Source organism: Agelaius phoeniceus, chromosome 20 (assembly GCF_051311805.1).
Source record: "Agelaius phoeniceus isolate bAgePho1 chromosome 20, bAgePho1.hap1, whole genome shotgun sequence".
In the NCBI taxonomy this organism is placed as follows: domain Eukaryota; kingdom Metazoa; phylum Chordata; class Aves; order Passeriformes; family Icteridae; genus Agelaius; species Agelaius phoeniceus.
The window spans coordinates 4,567,950-4,584,431 of record NC_135284.1 but is presented as its reverse complement, the minus strand read 5'-3'; the positions used below and the strand labels follow the sequence as shown (position 1 = coordinate 4,584,431).

The 16,482-nt window shown below is 43.2% G+C and overlaps 1 protein-coding gene across 1 annotated transcript; it reads left to right on the top strand.

Annotated features, from left to right (window-relative positions):
• The first annotated feature begins 1,532 nt into the window (after window positions 1–1,532).
• Window positions 1,533–13,606, top strand: SLC13A2 (solute carrier family 13 member 2). The gene is made up of 12 exons (XM_077188662.1): window positions 1,533–1,770; window positions 4,831–4,959; window positions 5,294–5,430; window positions 6,557–6,777; window positions 7,706–7,883; window positions 8,108–8,230; window positions 9,206–9,427; window positions 9,529–9,630; window positions 10,243–10,357; window positions 11,497–11,658; window positions 12,522–12,659; window positions 13,385–13,606. Exons 1-12 carry the CDS (start codon window positions 1,669–1,671, stop codon window positions 13,514–13,516), a joined length of 1,761 nt encoding a protein of 586 aa, XP_077044777.1. The 5' UTR covers window positions 1,533–1,668; the 3' UTR covers window positions 13,517–13,606.
• The last annotated feature ends 2,876 nt before the right edge of the window (window positions 13,607–16,482 follow it).

Below are 16,482 nucleotides of genomic sequence, written 5' to 3'. Positions count from 1 at the left end.
AAAGGACAGGCACATTGGTATTTACACTCCATAGATGAGGCTGCAGCTGGAGGCCAACATTTGTGCTGCAGAGATACAAAAACGAGGTGTTCTTTTAGATTTCCATCACAGCCTTAGGGCTTAAGAGTAAAAAGCAGAAAAATGACCTTGCTGTTGGCTGCTGTCACTGCACCTTGTCAGGCAGTAATTAAACATTCAATAGATGCAAGATACGGGGGAACAGAATTAATTTGAAAGCTCTTTCTCATTCTTTTTGTACCAAGGGTGAGATGCTGAAGCTCAGGGTTGGCACCAAGAAATGTGATGCTGTTTGTTGTGAGCAATATGCCCTAGTCCAGCTTGCAAATCTGGCAGCTGATTTTCCATCATTAGCACATTCTTGAGAGAAAAGCCCTGGCAAAAAAGGGAGGAGAGGCAGAAACAGCAGAAGCTTTTTGTGGAGCTGACATCAGATGACCTGATGGCTGTGCTTCACTTTGTCTCTCTCTAGTAAGCTATAAACAGTACCAAGATAATTTATAGCAATCAAATGGAAATGTTATCATCATTAGCTGAAGGATGGACCTGGATGATCTAATAAAGCCATCAACATGGCATTAATAAGAAATTACCCTTTGGACTTAATTTATTTTATTTATTTTATTGTTATCGTATTATTACTTTTATTTATTTATTACCCTTTGGACTTAAAATGTTTAGTACTATTCCTGTTAATGTATAGAATCTAGTGATTCACAGCTTGTATTTTGGAAGCTGCCTGCAACTGGGACAAGAATCACTGGTAATTTCCCTGTAGCACCTTTTCTTCTTAATTTTCCTCACCCCCAATACCCCCTGCAAGTTCCCAAAGCTGTGCCTATAAACCTGCAAGATCAAAAATGTGAGGGGAAAAAAAATAGCTCAGTGTCTGCAAAGAGATCTCCTGTAGCCAAGTGTTTCCCAATCCACTAAGACCTAAGGTAGGGCCTGTCAGTCCCTTTTGGTTTGGGGACTTGATGTGGCACCTGGTGACACCAGCTCTGCCCAGTGGGTTTTGCTACCCAAAGTGAATTTCTCACTGAACAAACATAAACATCATGAACAATTATATTTATTTTATTTATTTATTTTACACTGGTGTCTCTAATCCCTGTATTTGAGCATTACAGATGCCATTTTCAGCGTTTCCTACATTTTTTCAAAACTGAAATTATTTTTCAACCTGTTTTGGACGGAGCAGTTTCTTTTTTTAACAGGAGGAATAACAGCACCTATTCAAAAAGGGCATTATTAAAGAGCAAATCATTAATATTATGCTTTTAAAAGTGTAGGTCATGCTTTCAAAAACCTGCTTGCTCCACAAGGAATTAATTCTCTGCCAGATTTATCACCTTTCTGCAAGATTCTCTTGTTCCTGCTCTGACGCTCTTCTACTGTCTCGTCCCTTCTTTGTTCGCTTCGCGTGACCTACACTTTTAAAAGCATAAAAGCAAGATTCTCTTGCAGAAAGTTCCTGCTCTGACACTCTTCTACTGTCTCCTCCCTTCTTTGTTCGCTTCCTTCTTTCTCCGATTACAGTTCCAAAAACAACACCCAATCTCCCGAGGTCAATGGTTAATATTCCCTGGTGTTTATATAGGCTCCGAGAGCAGATTCCAGGCCCTTCAGCACTGGGCCAGCTCCAGCACCATGGCTTTCTCCTGGCAGGCAGTGCTGGCCTGCAGGAAGTACCTCATCATCGTCCTGGTACCCCTGGTGTTTCTCCCTCTGCCCCTGGTTCTGCCCACCAAGGTAAGGAATTTTTAAAATTCCGTTTCAAAGCCTCCACGTCTCAGAGCTGCTCCTTTCGAGGGGGAAGAGGTTCTTTCTCGGAGCACCTGCATCTGCTGCTTGAAGATCTCTTTTCTTTTCTTTTTTTTTTTTTTTCCTGAGTATATTGGGGCAATAAAACAGCAGTGGGGCATAGATGGATGAGGAGCTACATCTGTGATTGCATCTTCTAGAGGAACACTCAGTGACCCGAGAGAGATTTTGGGACTCTTGCTTTGCATCTGGCTGATTTAGAGAAGGACTTTCTATGAGGACTTTCTATGCTGAAGATATTCCTGTGGACCTAAAGCTCAATTTTAATCCCCTTTTTCATTTTCTAACAGTGTTCAGTCCATATCTTCTTTTATTTTTTTTCCTTGTTATCACTGCTGCTTAGAAGAGGCATTTTTAGACAGACAAGGCATTCTGATACATAAGGGAAAATAACATGGATTTCAGTTTTACTTTAACTTATTTCTGTGAGAATCCTCCCAAACAAGGATTTTAAATTTCAAACACCAAGTTCTGGCAGACCTGGCTCAGGGTTCCTTCAGGAAATTTGACTCAGGAGCTGCAGTACCTGGGCTGGTATTTCTGGGGTATTGATCATTTAAAGAGAGAGCTGGGAGCTGACAGACTCCCAGTCTTCTGCTGCTTCTCCACTCTTTTTTGCACTCCCAACCTCTTCATGCAGAAAGATCTGATCTCTGCTCTCTTATTACAACCCCAGCACCACGAAATAGCTCATCCCAAACTGCCCTTCCTGTCACTTCTCTTTGGACAACAAATCCTACCTCTTCCCTCTGGTCTCTGCCTCCCAATCCCTGCTGATTCCCAGTTGAGACTCCTTCTCCAAGTTCCATTCTCTACTTCTCTAACCCTTCCCTCCCTAACTCAGCTCTGAGTGTGACAGCTGGTTAGCTCTCATTCCCTCACTAGGTAAATAAAATAGTTTAAATTATTACTTAAAAAGCTCACCAGGAAGTAAAGAAAAAACAGCAAAAAACCAAAAAAACAACCAAAAACCAAGAAAAATAAGAAGTACCTTTTTTTTGCTAGTTAACGTCCAGTAGGCAAAGGAATCACTGAAGTGAAAAGAGATCAGGATCAGGAAAGTTCTAAGTTCTAAGGAGACAGAGAGTGATTTTTTCTTTTTTTTTTTTTTTGCCCTGAGGCCGTGAGTTCAAACTCACTTACTGGAGGCATTGTTACATACAGTGAGTCCTTGGAGCTACCTGTGGAGTGATTTGGCAGTCTTGGTTCAGTTGCTCTTTGAAAATTACTCTCTCCGGTTTCTATGCAGTCAGCAACAAGACAAAAATAGAAAACGTCCAGGATCTTTCCCTTTGCCACTTCAGGAAACCTTTGAGAAGGGTTTTTTGGGGTTAAATTGTGCACTGTGCCACTGCTGAGCAGGAAAAGCTGGTGGTGTGAGCCAGCAGCTACAGGGTGGAATTTCACATTTTTTCTATTCTGTTCATCTATTAACCTGCCCTAAGATGACATAGCACTGGACACTGAGCTATTATAATTGAGGGCAAACAATGCTAAAAATCTTGCTTTAAGGCAGAAGAAGTCCTTACAGGGTGGCTCACTTTGGGAAAACCCTTATCCCAGCTTTGACTGAGAGCCTGTTCGCAGCAGGATGGGAGACAATGGCACTGTGCCTATGAGATACATCCCAAAGCTCTACCAGGGTCTCTCAAAAGGCACCTATCTGTGTATTTTAATAACAAAAATGGAGAAAAAGGATTGTCAAAAGGGCAAATTGATCTCAGTGATCACTGGAATGAATAATTGAGGTTCTTAATGCTCTCGTTCAAAAATAAGGCTCAAAAAGGAACATTTTAGTATCTTTGGGAATCTTTCAGACTTACTTCTTCAGCCTGGTTGCTTTGACAATTCACACCTAGATTGCTGTCTTCTTCTTTCCTCCAGACTGCTCAGCTCCCTGCTCTTCCTTTCTCTTCACAGCTCTGTAACCTCCACACCACATTCAGAATTCCTGAGCATGTTCCCAAGAGTCTCAAATTCAATCCTGCCACCCATTATTCCAGCTCCTTGCTTTAATCCTCTGTAATCCAACCTCCAAAAGCATCACTACAATTTCATTCATACTGAGCAGTATATTTTAGTGGACGTTCTTTATCCAAGACCACACATCCATGGTTTTCTTCCTTTGGCTTTGGGGTCTCCCACAATTGTGCAAGTTCCAAAACACAGAAGACACCAAACCCTCCTCTGACATTCTTTCCCGGCCTAACCAAATGCCACTGTTGTGACAAGTAATTTTGAATCTTTTCAGTGTAGAGGGACTGTCAGAATCATTTTTACATGAAATTTGGAGTGGTTGTCCAAAGCAGAAGTAAACCAAGGTTTCCTCAGAAAAAGAGTGACATGAAATAGGGAATCTCACTTTCCTCAAACAAAAAAGATAAAGTCAGTGGAAGCTGAAGTGATCTGTGACCAGTCTGCCAGTAAGCCTTTCAAAGTCTCTACTAAACTAAAAATCCAGTGAAAAGTTATAAAAGTATTTACAGTACAAGGAGTCCAAGCTGTTGAAATTAGCTGTGGGTTCATCTGGGCCATGACCTGAAGCTGGTGTGAAAACAGGTGGAGAAGCCTTGACTGGATCAGCAACTGATTCTACAACTCAAGGACATAAATACAGAATATAACACCATCAGCACAACCAGAATATCAGAATATAACACCATCAGCACAACCAAGAAGCCTATTCAGTGATTGCCAATCCTTTATCATTAAAGTCCAAAAGTCACCCACGCTTCTTTTGCCCTGGTGCTATTTTTGCCCTCGCTGAAGGTCTCATCTGCTCCTCAGAGTTCTGATGAGATTGCTGCACAGTTTGAGATTTGATTAGGATCTGCAGAGGTCAGAGGCTAGATGGGAGAGAAGCACAGGAAATAACCTTTTATCTAATCCCTTTATCAGGCAGTGAATGTAATTAAGAGGCCTTGGCTTTGAATGAAGTCCCAGGTTCAATGTTCAGCATGTTCTTATTTCTGTCCCCTTCCCTGGCAGGAGGCACTGTGTGGCTATGTGATCATACTGATGGCACTTTTCTGGTGCACAGAAGCTCTGCCTTTGGCTGTCACAGCTCTCCTGCCCGTCCTGCTCTTCCCACTAATGAATATCATGGATTCAACCACAGTAAGAGATCTTGTTCCATGCATTAATCAGTCAGCTGCTTTTATTCTGGGATTGTTCCCCAGGATTACATGATGACCACCATTATATTTTATGTTATTGATAGTATTATTATTATATTTTAACTTTATTCTTATTATTCTCTGTCTTCTCCATGGACTAGAACATGCATGAGCCCAGAGTGAGCTCTGGGTGGAGCTGCTAATCTGAAATCAAAGCAAATTCCCCATTCAGATGCACCCCAGAGTTACTCCCTGCTAATGCCTTTGGAATAAACTCCCTCAGAAAATGTCCTACTCTCTTGTGACTCTTCCCTCTCCCCTCTCCCACCTCACAGGTGTGTCAGGAGTACCTGAAGGACACCAACATGCTCTTTTTGGGGGGCCTGGTGATGGCCATTGCCATCGAGACCTGGAACCTGCACAAGCGAGTGGCTCTGAGGGTCCTGCTGATCACTGGTGTCAGGCCAGCCCTGTGAGTGACAGGGGTGGAAATGCTGTGGGATGAAGGATTTTATGGCATTAGACCCCATCTCTGATGGGAATCTGCAAATCTTTCCCTGCAAACGCTTTCCTGCAGCCCAAGTGAGATAGGGCCTGAGCAAGCCTTGCAAATGTCAAGGTGTTACACACCTGGTGTGTCTTTATTTTATTTTATTTTGTTTTATTTTATTTTATTTTATTTTATTTTATTTTATTTTATTTTATTTTAATTCCAAAAGGCTTTTAGGTGGAGAAATAGCAACAAGGGAGTCAATGCTGGAAAGAGAAGGGTGCTGCCAGGCTGGGCCAGGAGCACAGCTTTGGACAGTCAGGAAGAGCCACAGCTGGAACACAGAGAACATGGACTCTCTGCCTGCTGCTGATTGCACAGAGAAGAGAAAATATGAGGATGCTTGTTTGGAAAACAACAAATGTTTTCTAGACTAGAACTTTAAGCGATGCACAGGCTACACCGCCCTGTTTAATCAGTTTCAGCTCATAAGAAGAGGGAATACTGAAGGAAATTACAAAGCAATAGAATAAAAATGCATACAAGATAAACCCCTTTTCATCTCATATATAATCTACATCTCATCTAAAGAATAATTTTGAGACAAATAACAGAGTAATACTGAAACGAGGATTAGAATTTTAGATGAGTCAGAAGAGAATCTTAAATAATAGAGGTGGGATAAAATAACAAGAGGGAAAAAAAGAGATCATCTTCCTTATGGCTTAAACTGATTGCCATTTGGGATCAAATTCAGCTTGTAATCCCTCTTCAAAATCTATTATAATGCATTGACACGTGTTATGAGAAATGTCTTCCTGAGAATGATGTGGGATAAGCAGGATCTGACTGGATAAACTGCTTGCTCCAACCTACCAGCTTCCACTTCCTTAGCCATAAGAATGTCAAAAAATTGGTTGAAAAAGAGAAATTGATGTTAAATCTCAACTGGGTCGCTCACAAAGCAAACCAGGGCAGGAGGAAATGCTGGGTGGGGATTGCTGAGCATTCTCCAAACCCAGCATTTGCAGCTGACTCTTTGAAATAAAAATAAAGAGCACTGCAGGGCTGGGTTCTGATCCAGCTTTTCCAAACCTTCTCATTGCAGACTCCTGATGGGTTTCATGGTGGTGACAGCTTTCCTGTCCATGTGGATCAGCAACACAGCCACCACTGCCATGATGGTCCCCATTGCTCAGGCTGTGATGGAGCAGCTGCACAAGTCAGAAGCAGAGTCTGGCACCACTGACCAAGTGTCTGAACACACCAACAAAGCCTTTGAGCTGCAGGAAAAGGCACCTGACAGCTTGAAAGAGCCAGAGGAAAAAGGTGAATGGGTTGGGGGTGGTTTTTTCTTCAGAGTGATGGAGGATGGCCTTTCTTCTGTCGTAGCAGGTCCTAGTAAATCCTGAAAGAAAACTGTCCCCAAAGCATCCTGACTGCACCACACGGCCCTGATGAGGCTCTTCCATGAGCCAGACAAAACCACAATTTTTATTATTGTTATTATTAGTATGGATAATATTTTATTATTGTTATTATTATTATGGATTGGCTGGAGTTAAATCAAAAATACAAAAAGGTTATAACTACTCCACAAACTGACAAAAATTTAAAATTCTAGACTAGGGAAAGACTTTATATCAGGCTTGCTATTTCCCTGCATATTTATGTTTGTTCAATTATTATCTACTGTGTAACTTATCATATCATATCATAGGGGATTCCCAAGGCAAAATTTCTGGCCTATTTCCAGACAGAAGGTTAGGGATTAAAAAGATCTTTCTAATCCAAAGGTACACAATCAAGCAACAATATCTCTTTACCAGCTGTCTTGCCCTCTCCCCATTTTTGAGGTGATTCCAGAGTTTCTGAGCATAAATCTCAGTGCCAGCAGACAGGTGCTGGTGCAGAAAAAGTTCCTTTTAGCCCAGCTCCTCCAACTCTGTTACAATTCCCTGAATTCTTGCCTCACTCCCCTCCATGTGCAGTTCAGACATTGCCCTCATTCACAAGGAAGTGTCAAACTTTAGCACACATTTCAAATTCCCCTCTGAAAAACTGCTCTGTGCCAAGACAACCAGTGAAAATGGGCAGAGGATCAACAAATTAACAATGCCAGCCTTAAAAGGAGGAACTTTGGTTCCTTCAGCTTTGAATCCATTGTGTCCCTGCCTTGAAATATTAAATTCTGCAGGCCCGAGGCCTTTTCCTGTCCAACATAGCTCCTGCAGCTCTTCTGTTCCTTGGGATCTAGGTAATTCTCATGTCCTGGTGGTTGAGGAAGAGAGAAAGAGAAATGAAGAGCTTGAGAAGAAACACTTGAAGCTGTCCAAGGGAATGTCCCTGTGTATTTGTTACTCATCCAGCATTGGAGGGATTGCCACTCTGACTGGGACAACCCCAAATCTGGTGCTGCAAGGACAAGTTAATGAGTAAGTCTGGGATTAAACACCCTCCAAACTGCAGCATTCTGCTCCAGCTGACTCCCACGCAGCACAGAGAAGGAAAATGTCACTTTGGTCCCTTTCCTGAGATGTGAGCTTCTCTTCCCTAATGGGCCCCACAGAACCTCCCCTTTTCTGGCCCATTAATGAAGTTCAGAAGAGATTGGAATTTTGTGGAATTTTGGATGCTAACAGCCACCTGCATTTTCCAGCATCTATCCAGACAATGGTGGCATCATCAACTTTGCCTCCTGGTTCTCCTTCGCCTTCCCCACCATGTTGGTGCTGCTGATTTTGGCCTGGATTTGGCTGCAGATCCTGTACTTGGGCTTCAAGTGAGTACCCTGAGCCCCTGCCATGCACCTGGGGGGCTCTGATCAGCACTTGCCCAACACCAGTGACCCCTTTATTGATGAGAAAAATCACTCAGAAGGTGGCAAAGTCCTGACACACAACAGAGACCAGAACAGCACTCGGTGCCTGTTAAAATTCTGCAAGTTTTCTTTTAAGGAATCTGATTAAATCCCAGCTAAATGTACCCTGTAGATGAAAACAGGGAGCTGTGAGTGCACATGAATGACCTGTTCTGCAGCATTGCTGTCATGTCCTAGGAGATTGCTGTGCTCCAAAGCAGGAAATTGATTTCTACAGAGAGCTGTAAATGCCTTTGTGACCAGGGTTGCTTCAGAGCTAGAGGATTAGTTCTGGGCTGGTTCTGGAGCACATCACCCCACACAACCAGCCTGCATTTCCTGCCTGTTTAATACTCAGCTTTTCATGTTTGTGTTATCCCAACTTCCCTCATTTTATAGGAAAGAGTGCTGTAACACCTGAAATGCTTTTTCACCTTCAAACTCCTCCTTTAAAATTCTCATTTCCTGTCATTTTAAAAAGCTTGGCAACTCTTTACTTCCTAGTAAGCTGATCAAACAGCCTTGCCAGTCACATTAACATTGTCCTGGTCTAGTGGAAGGTATCCCTGCCCATTCATTGGAATGAAATGGAATTTAGAGTCTCTTCTAACACAAACCATCCTGTGATTCTGTATTTTTTTTTCCTCACATGCCCATGTATCTCACTTCTTTACATTAAAGTAATGAGCTTTTAGGGACAAGATCATCTTGTCTTTCTGATCATCTTGTCAAGACATGCAGCTCCTACTCACCATGGTTGCAAATTATAATATATTTAATTTCAATATTCATATATAAATACATACAAAGACATTATGATTGAGTATAAAATTTGGATTTTTAACTCTCTGGATAGCTGGCAAATTTCTCTGGCATTTCTCATCCACTTTCTTCTAGTTTTAAGAAGAATTTTGGTTGTGGTGCCAGTCCTGCTGCCAAGGCTAAGGAGAAACAGGCCTATGAAATCATCAAGGAAGAGAGCAAGAAACTGGGCAAAATGAGCTTTGCAGAAATAGAAGTTTCAATCCTCTTCGTTCTCCTGGTGGTGTTGTGGTTTACAAGAGAACCTGGGTTCATCCCAGGCTGGGCAACAGTTCTCTTCAACAAAGATAATAACAGGTAGTGCCCCTTCCCCTCCTCACTGGGAACAAAAATGGAACAGGCTGGATTTTACCCAGCTGAAATCACAGCTGAACAAATTCCTGCCTGCTCTCCTGCAGCTATGTCACTGATGCTACAGTCGCCCTCTTCATCTCAATATTGCTCTTCATCCTCCCTTCTGGCTTTTCCAACCGGGACAGAGAGCAAGAGCAAACGGGTGAGTCACTGAAGCACCACAGATCTGCTGTCTGAATAGGTGTGTGGGAAATGTTTACGTTTTGGGTTTACAAAGGAAATTTCAAATATCAAGTAACACTTCAAAGTGCTCTTCCAGCTGTGTGCTTTAGGTTTGGCAAAGCACATATTGCATAAAATTCTGTTTCTCATCATTTTATTAGGAAATTCATCAACTAATCAGGAACTCATCAACTAATCAGTTTCTCATCAACTAATCAGGAAACTCTTATCCCAGCAGTGTTCCTGGCCCTGTTATTCCCATTTGTAAAGGATTCCAAGCTGGAATCTTCAGGAGGGAAACACACAACTTAACAGAAACACACAGAGCTCCTGCCACACCTTTAACTCACCCTTCCCTGCCACCTACTGAGCTTCTTGGAGCAGCTACAGATCATTCATTGGAGCTTTTACAAGTCAAGTTTTTAAAAGCATTGTTGCTGGTGCTCCCAGCGTTTGCTTCGGGAGATAATTCCAGAGTTTGCTGACAGAAGGGATTCCTGAAGTTCAGACCAAACTCACCTCCCACCAAGAAGTTCTCCCTTTCTTTGGGGATTTTTGTGGCTTCACAAAATCTCTTTTTGGGTTCCAGGGGGCAGGGCAAAGTTCCGTGCCCCTCCACCCCTGCTGGACTGGAAGGTGGTGCAGGAGAAGATGCCCTGGAACATCGTGTTCCTGCTGGGAGGGGGCTTTGCCTTGGCCAAAGGCAGTGAGGTAACATCCCTCAGCTCACCTGTGATCTGTGTTTTCCTGGCTGGCTCCTTCTCCACCTTGCTCTTCTTGCTCTCCCAGGACACCAGAGGGCACACCGGGAGCATCAAACGCTCCTTTCACCCAGCTCCTGGCACTGGGACCAGCCTTGGAGGGCTGGCATCACACCCTGCTTGCTCCCCGTGCCAAGCAGGGCAGCACCATTAACTGTGTTTCTGGAAAATTGGCTGATTAAGAAACTGCCCCCAACATGTTAAAGGTTCTTTTAAATAAAATGTAATTGATGCAGCCAGCACAATGAGATGATTCACCCAGGAGGGGTCTCCAAAGTATTTCAAACCAAGGATTTATGGAAGTAGGATTTAAATTCAAGTATTAGAAGAGAAATGTAGAGCTTGCTAGAGAAACTTCAGGTCCCGTGCCACGCATTATTTTTCAGTAATGATTTAAGTGATGGAACACACAATCCATTTATTAAATCTATAGGCAATAAAGAAATTCTAAAAGGCTTCAAGTGCTTAGACATACTAGTTTGGAAATCAAAGAGCATTAAAATGGAGAAGTACATGTTTGGAAAAAAGAAATATTTGGGAAATCACTTTAATTTATCCTAGAATAATTAACCAAATACATAAAAGCTGCTGCAGAAAGCCCAGAATGACAGGGAGGATGCTGCTACTTCCCAGTGACTGACAAGGATGAAGGGTGTGAAAAGATTCAGGCAGTTATCAAGATCTCAGACAATGTGATGAAATGACATTAAATCACTACAGCATCTGATAAGATTTATATTAAAATATTTTAGGAAATTAATTCAAATATCTTTGCTTATATATAAAAAAGCACCTCAAATATTGATCATGTACAAGTAATGATCTGAACAGAGAAATAATTATTTGCTGTCAATAATGCAATATAAATGCAGGATCTCCTACTCTCCAGTTCCTTGGATGGGAAATAATGTTGGGGTATTTTTGTTTACCTGACTGGACAATCCTGTCTGTGAGCACTGGCTGTGTTTTCCTGCAGTTTGCATGAGAACTGCTCTGAGAAGGGAGGGCTGAACAGGCATGAGAACTGCCCCAGAACACTGATGTGGCTCTCCCCTCTCCAACCTGGCATCCCTCTCTGCTCTGCTGCAGGAATCTGGTCTGTCTGCATGGCTGGGCACCAAGCTGACCCCTCTGCAGAGCATCCCTCACCCAGCCATTGCCTTCCTCCTGTGCCTCCTCATCGCCACCTTCACTGAGTGCACCAGCAACGTGGCCACCACCACCCTCTTCCTGCCCATTTTGGCTTCTATGGTGAGTCCCAGCATGTCAAAATACTCTTGTAAGCACAGCTTTCAGCTCCTCAGTTGCCAAAATTAAAGTGATCAACTGGCAAAGCCAAGCGGTGGTTCCTGTATCCCATCAGGGGTACCAGACCTGAAACAAAAATCTGTGTGTGCACATAGGAACACACACACCTATGTGTGTGTTCAGCCTTTATGGAACCATTGCTGGGGAAAAGCAAAGGGATTAAATTCACTGGCATATGAAGACTTTGCCTTCTGGCCTAAACATGAGGTCACTGCCAGCTGTACTTGTTTTTTCCAATTTGTTCTGCACAGAGACAGCAGCAGCAGCAGCATTTCCTTGCCTGCAACATTCCATGACTGTATTTCACCCCCACCAAGGCCTTGCAGAAGTCTCTGAAGGTGGTAGCATGACCTAATTCAGACTTCTGCATTTCCACAGGAGATTCCTGCTGCTGGGGCAGACAGAGTTCTGCAAACTGAAAAGCTGGTTCCAGACAGAAACTGGAATGAGCTCCTCCAAAATCTTTTTGCATAGGCCACAGACTCCAGCCAGCCCCTAAACCAAAGCTCTCACCTCCAGAGCTTCACCTGCCTCCCCTGGTACTTTAATTTTGTTCTTAACCAATTCAAAGCCAGGGTCTAGAGCTGAATATAAGCATTATTTATCCATTTATACAAAGCCCTGACCACAAAATCAATTCTTGCATTTGCTGCGTAAATATGCTGGAAGTGTCTGAAACAGGAGCAAAATATGAGTGGCTGCAGTGTTTGGGGAAGAATGAGCCTTCTGACATGGACAAATACAACCAGATTTCTGTGCATTTCTGGGTGTCAAAGCCATCATCTCTGCTCTCTTTTTGTGCACAGGCTGAAGCAATTTGCCTCAACCCTCTCTATGTCATGCTGCCCTGCACACTCTCTGCATCTCTGGCCTTCATGCTCCCCGTGGCAACTCCTCCCAATGCCATTGTCTTCTCCTATGGACAGCTCAGGGTTATTGATATGGTGAGAAAAACAAACAAACAAACAAACAAACACTTTTTTCCCAGAATTTTCACCCCTAGGTTCAATCTTTTCCTAATTCTGGTTCTTCCTGGAGAGTTAGAAAAGTCAGCGTGCCCGGCTTATGTCAAGTGGAAAGAAGATGTGTGTGCATTAATAAAGGGTCACACTGTCTTTAATACGCTCTGAGAATCTTAGAAAGGTGCTAATGAGCCTTTAAAGAACAGCCAGGACCTCTTGAAGATTTTATAAAAAGAGCTGTCAATGCCTAACTGCTTGGAAAAACCCAAATGTAGAGCATGAGGGTGTCCAAGGGCCCTGTCACCTGGGCAGTCCTTCTGCAGGGACAGGGCACAGCTCACTGGGTGCCCTGATGCCTCAAGAAGTCACTAAAGATGCAGGGACAGCAGTGCCATGTCTCTTGATAACTTCCCTAACTTATAATTGATCCAAGGAGAAACCCAAAGTAACATTAGAGAGAAATACCAGGTCAGAAGAGAAGTGGATTAAAAGGATTTTGGGACTTCTAGTTTTAAGGGTTTTATCCAATGGAAACCTTTCCCTTTATACAAATTATATTTGTGAAGAAAACCAACTTAAATAGAATTTGGTGGAGGTGTGAAAAAGACCACCAAAGACAAAATCAAACCATGCAAACCATCCTAACCATCAAGGAAGGAAAAAAAGTGCTCGGGGCTGCTAACAACCCTTCTCCTTTCCAATTCTAGGCCAAAGCTGGGGTTGTACTCAACATTCTGGGAGTTCTGACCATCACCCTGGCCATCAACACCTGGGCTTCATCCTTGTTCCAGCTGCAGGCCTTCCCCTCGTGGGCCAACAGGACAGGGACCTGCCTGTGACCTGGGCAGGGGACAGGGCCAGGATGCTCCTGCCAGAGCTGCGAGGAGAGCAGGGCTCTCACCCACAGAGCTTTAGAGAAAAGCCTGTTCTGTGCAAAAGGACAAGCAAAACCCTCCCAATGGTACCAGCAGGGAAATCGCCTGGTTGCTGTTGGGTTCTGTCACCCCAGCAGGAGGATTGAGGTGGTTTTTGGCTTTCCAGCCCTCCCACCTTTAGGTTTTCTGCCTCTGCAGGGGTGTTTGCCCCCAGTGCTTTTCCAGTAAGTCTGAAATCTGCAGCAAGAAAAAAAGAGAGAGGTGTGAATAGAGAAAAGGAAGGAGAGAGAGACTCTGAGCTCCTGATTTTGTGCACAGCTCTCCACCTGTATATGTGTAAATGTTCAAGGTGTTTTATACTCTGTGGGCACTGACAGCAAGCTGTGTGTTGTGTGATCACAGAAAAAGCACTGTCAGCCCCTCCTATTTTGAAATATATTTATTTGCAGTCCCCTTGTTAGGAATGTAAAAGATGAATTTTCTCCCAGAACATCCTCCCCCGTGTTATTTATGTCAGATTACAGCCTGCAAGTTCATGGGAAGGCATTTCCTTGAAAGAGAGAGACTTCCTGTGTCCTAAAATATGTATGACTGAATTAAAGGGTTTTTTTAATGTACCCCTGTGTTCTAGAGGTTTTTTTTTAATTATAAATCACTGCTTCTGTCTTCCAGGTATCAACTGCTTGACCATGTTCTCACTTGCAATATCTTTAAATAATCAGAGAAATCAGCATAGCTGATTTTCTCTTATCTTTAAAGTAGTAATTACGTTGTTGTTATTACTGAGTCAAATTTTCTTGGACTGTGCAGCCCAAGATTTTCCTTTGTAAAAGCCTATTATGTAATCCTGTTCCATATCTCATCCCTATTCTGCTGGAGCTGACTTTCAGTAGCAGATAAATTCCTAATGACCAAACTGAAAAATGTCCAGAAGCACTTTGCCAAAACCATCTCTTGGTGCCATAAATGAGGTTGGGTTTGGGCAGAGCAGTTGCTCAATGTGTGCCCCTGAAGTTTGCTCTGAAACCTTTGTTCTGTTGTTTCCTGCTTCAATTGTGCACAAAGTGCATTTCTGGAATCCCACCCTGGTGGGATCTCCACACTGGTTCCATGAGAGGGAAGATGAGGGAATTTCACTGTAAAACAGAATGTTCTCCTCAAAATCTTTCTTTTTTCTTTCTCTACCCTAATTATTAGGTGATGAGGGGGCAGCATGCAGTGTAATTTTGGTTCATAAAATGTCCAAATTCACTGACTTGCTGCAGTTTTTTTTTTTTCCAGTTCCAAAGATCCAGATAATTCTGGTGTCTGCTGGTCATTAATTCCTCAGCACTGATGGTTCCAGTGGTTGTGGAAATCTCTGTCTTGGAAAGAACAGCCTGGTGGTGTTAATCCTCCTGTGGCTTTGACAGAGTTTTAATTTGATGTGAGATAGAGATCCAGCAGAATATCCACAGCTCCAGAAGGAAAGGCATTTATTCTCTGCTGCTAATGAGCTCCTGGGTAACAGATTTCAATCACATAATGACTTGCTCAGGTCACTGCTACACCACTCTCCTTTCCCTTTGCTTTTACCTCTATCAAATAACACCCAAATCTCTCTAAATATTTCATTACTCTGCTCACCCTCTGTCTTAAAAATGCCAAACTGGAGCAGATGATTTGCTGAGAGCCTCTCCCTTCTCCCTCCCTTTGTCTCCAGCATCAAGGCAGTGTGCTCTGCTTTTGTTTGCTTTTTGTTTTCTTTGAAATTCTCCTGTAGACTTTACATGTCCTCCTAAATCACTGCTTAGCTAAGCAGGAAAGGTGGAATTCTTATAACATTTCCCATTGGCCTCTCCTTCCAGCCCTTTTTAAACTGTGTTATGGTTCTTTGAAGTCCTTTCTATTAGTCTACATTATTCAGAGGCTGTGGTGTGCATAAAGTACCTGCAGGAGCACAGGTGCAATCTTTATGCCAATCTCAAGAAGAAAGGAGGGAGACATCAAGTAGCAGAGAGTGTCATGGGGCCAATGCATTAATGCTGGGTGTTCCACCTTCATTAGCATGGCTGAGCACAGATTTACCAGATTTATCTGCAGTGGAAGTTACTCAGAGGGTGTAAAAACGCCCAAATTCCAGAAAAAACAAGGGGTGGAAATCTGGAGGAAGAGAGAAGAGAAAAGAGAAGAGAAGAGAAGAGAAGAGAAGAGAAGAGAAGAGAAGAGAAGAGAAGAGAAGAGAAGAGAAGAGAAGAGAAGAGAAGAGAAGAGAAGAGAAGAGAAGAGAAGAGAAGAGAGAAGAACAAACAGGACACAGGGATCACTGAGAATCCCATGACCAGTTTCCACCTTGCAGTGGTGGTGGCACTGGGCAGTTTCCTGCCTTGGGTGTGTCTGAGCTCAGGACCAGTCGAGGTACAGCTAAATATAGTGTGCTTGTGCAAAAACCAGTAACACCATTAAAAATTTTCATAATTTTCTAAGCAAAGCAGGTAGAAAGTGTTTCTAAGCCCCATTATTACCCGGATCACCTTTGAAGGGTGGTTCCCCATTATGTTTCCAGATATTGCCCTCAAGGAGTGGCTCCATTTCCCATTGTGAGATCAAATTTCACAATCTGCTGTGAAACTGCCAGCTCAGCACCTGCTGTGCTCAGCTGGGATTCCCACTGCAGCTCCTCATCTCCCAGCTGACACCAAGTTTGCTTTTCCACAAGTGATAAATTTTGTAACGAGGAGGGGACCCGTGTCCTTTTTTTTTTTTTGCCTGCCTTGGCCTAAAAAACTACTCTGCAAAACCACAAAACACAGGTTTCCAGCAGTGAGTAAGTGGGTGACTCGGAGTCACCTCCTGATTCTCCCTGCAGTTATGGAGCTGTCCTGCCTTGCCTTGCACACACACACACAGCTTCTGCAGGCACACACATGCACTCTGAGGGAGCAGGGAGG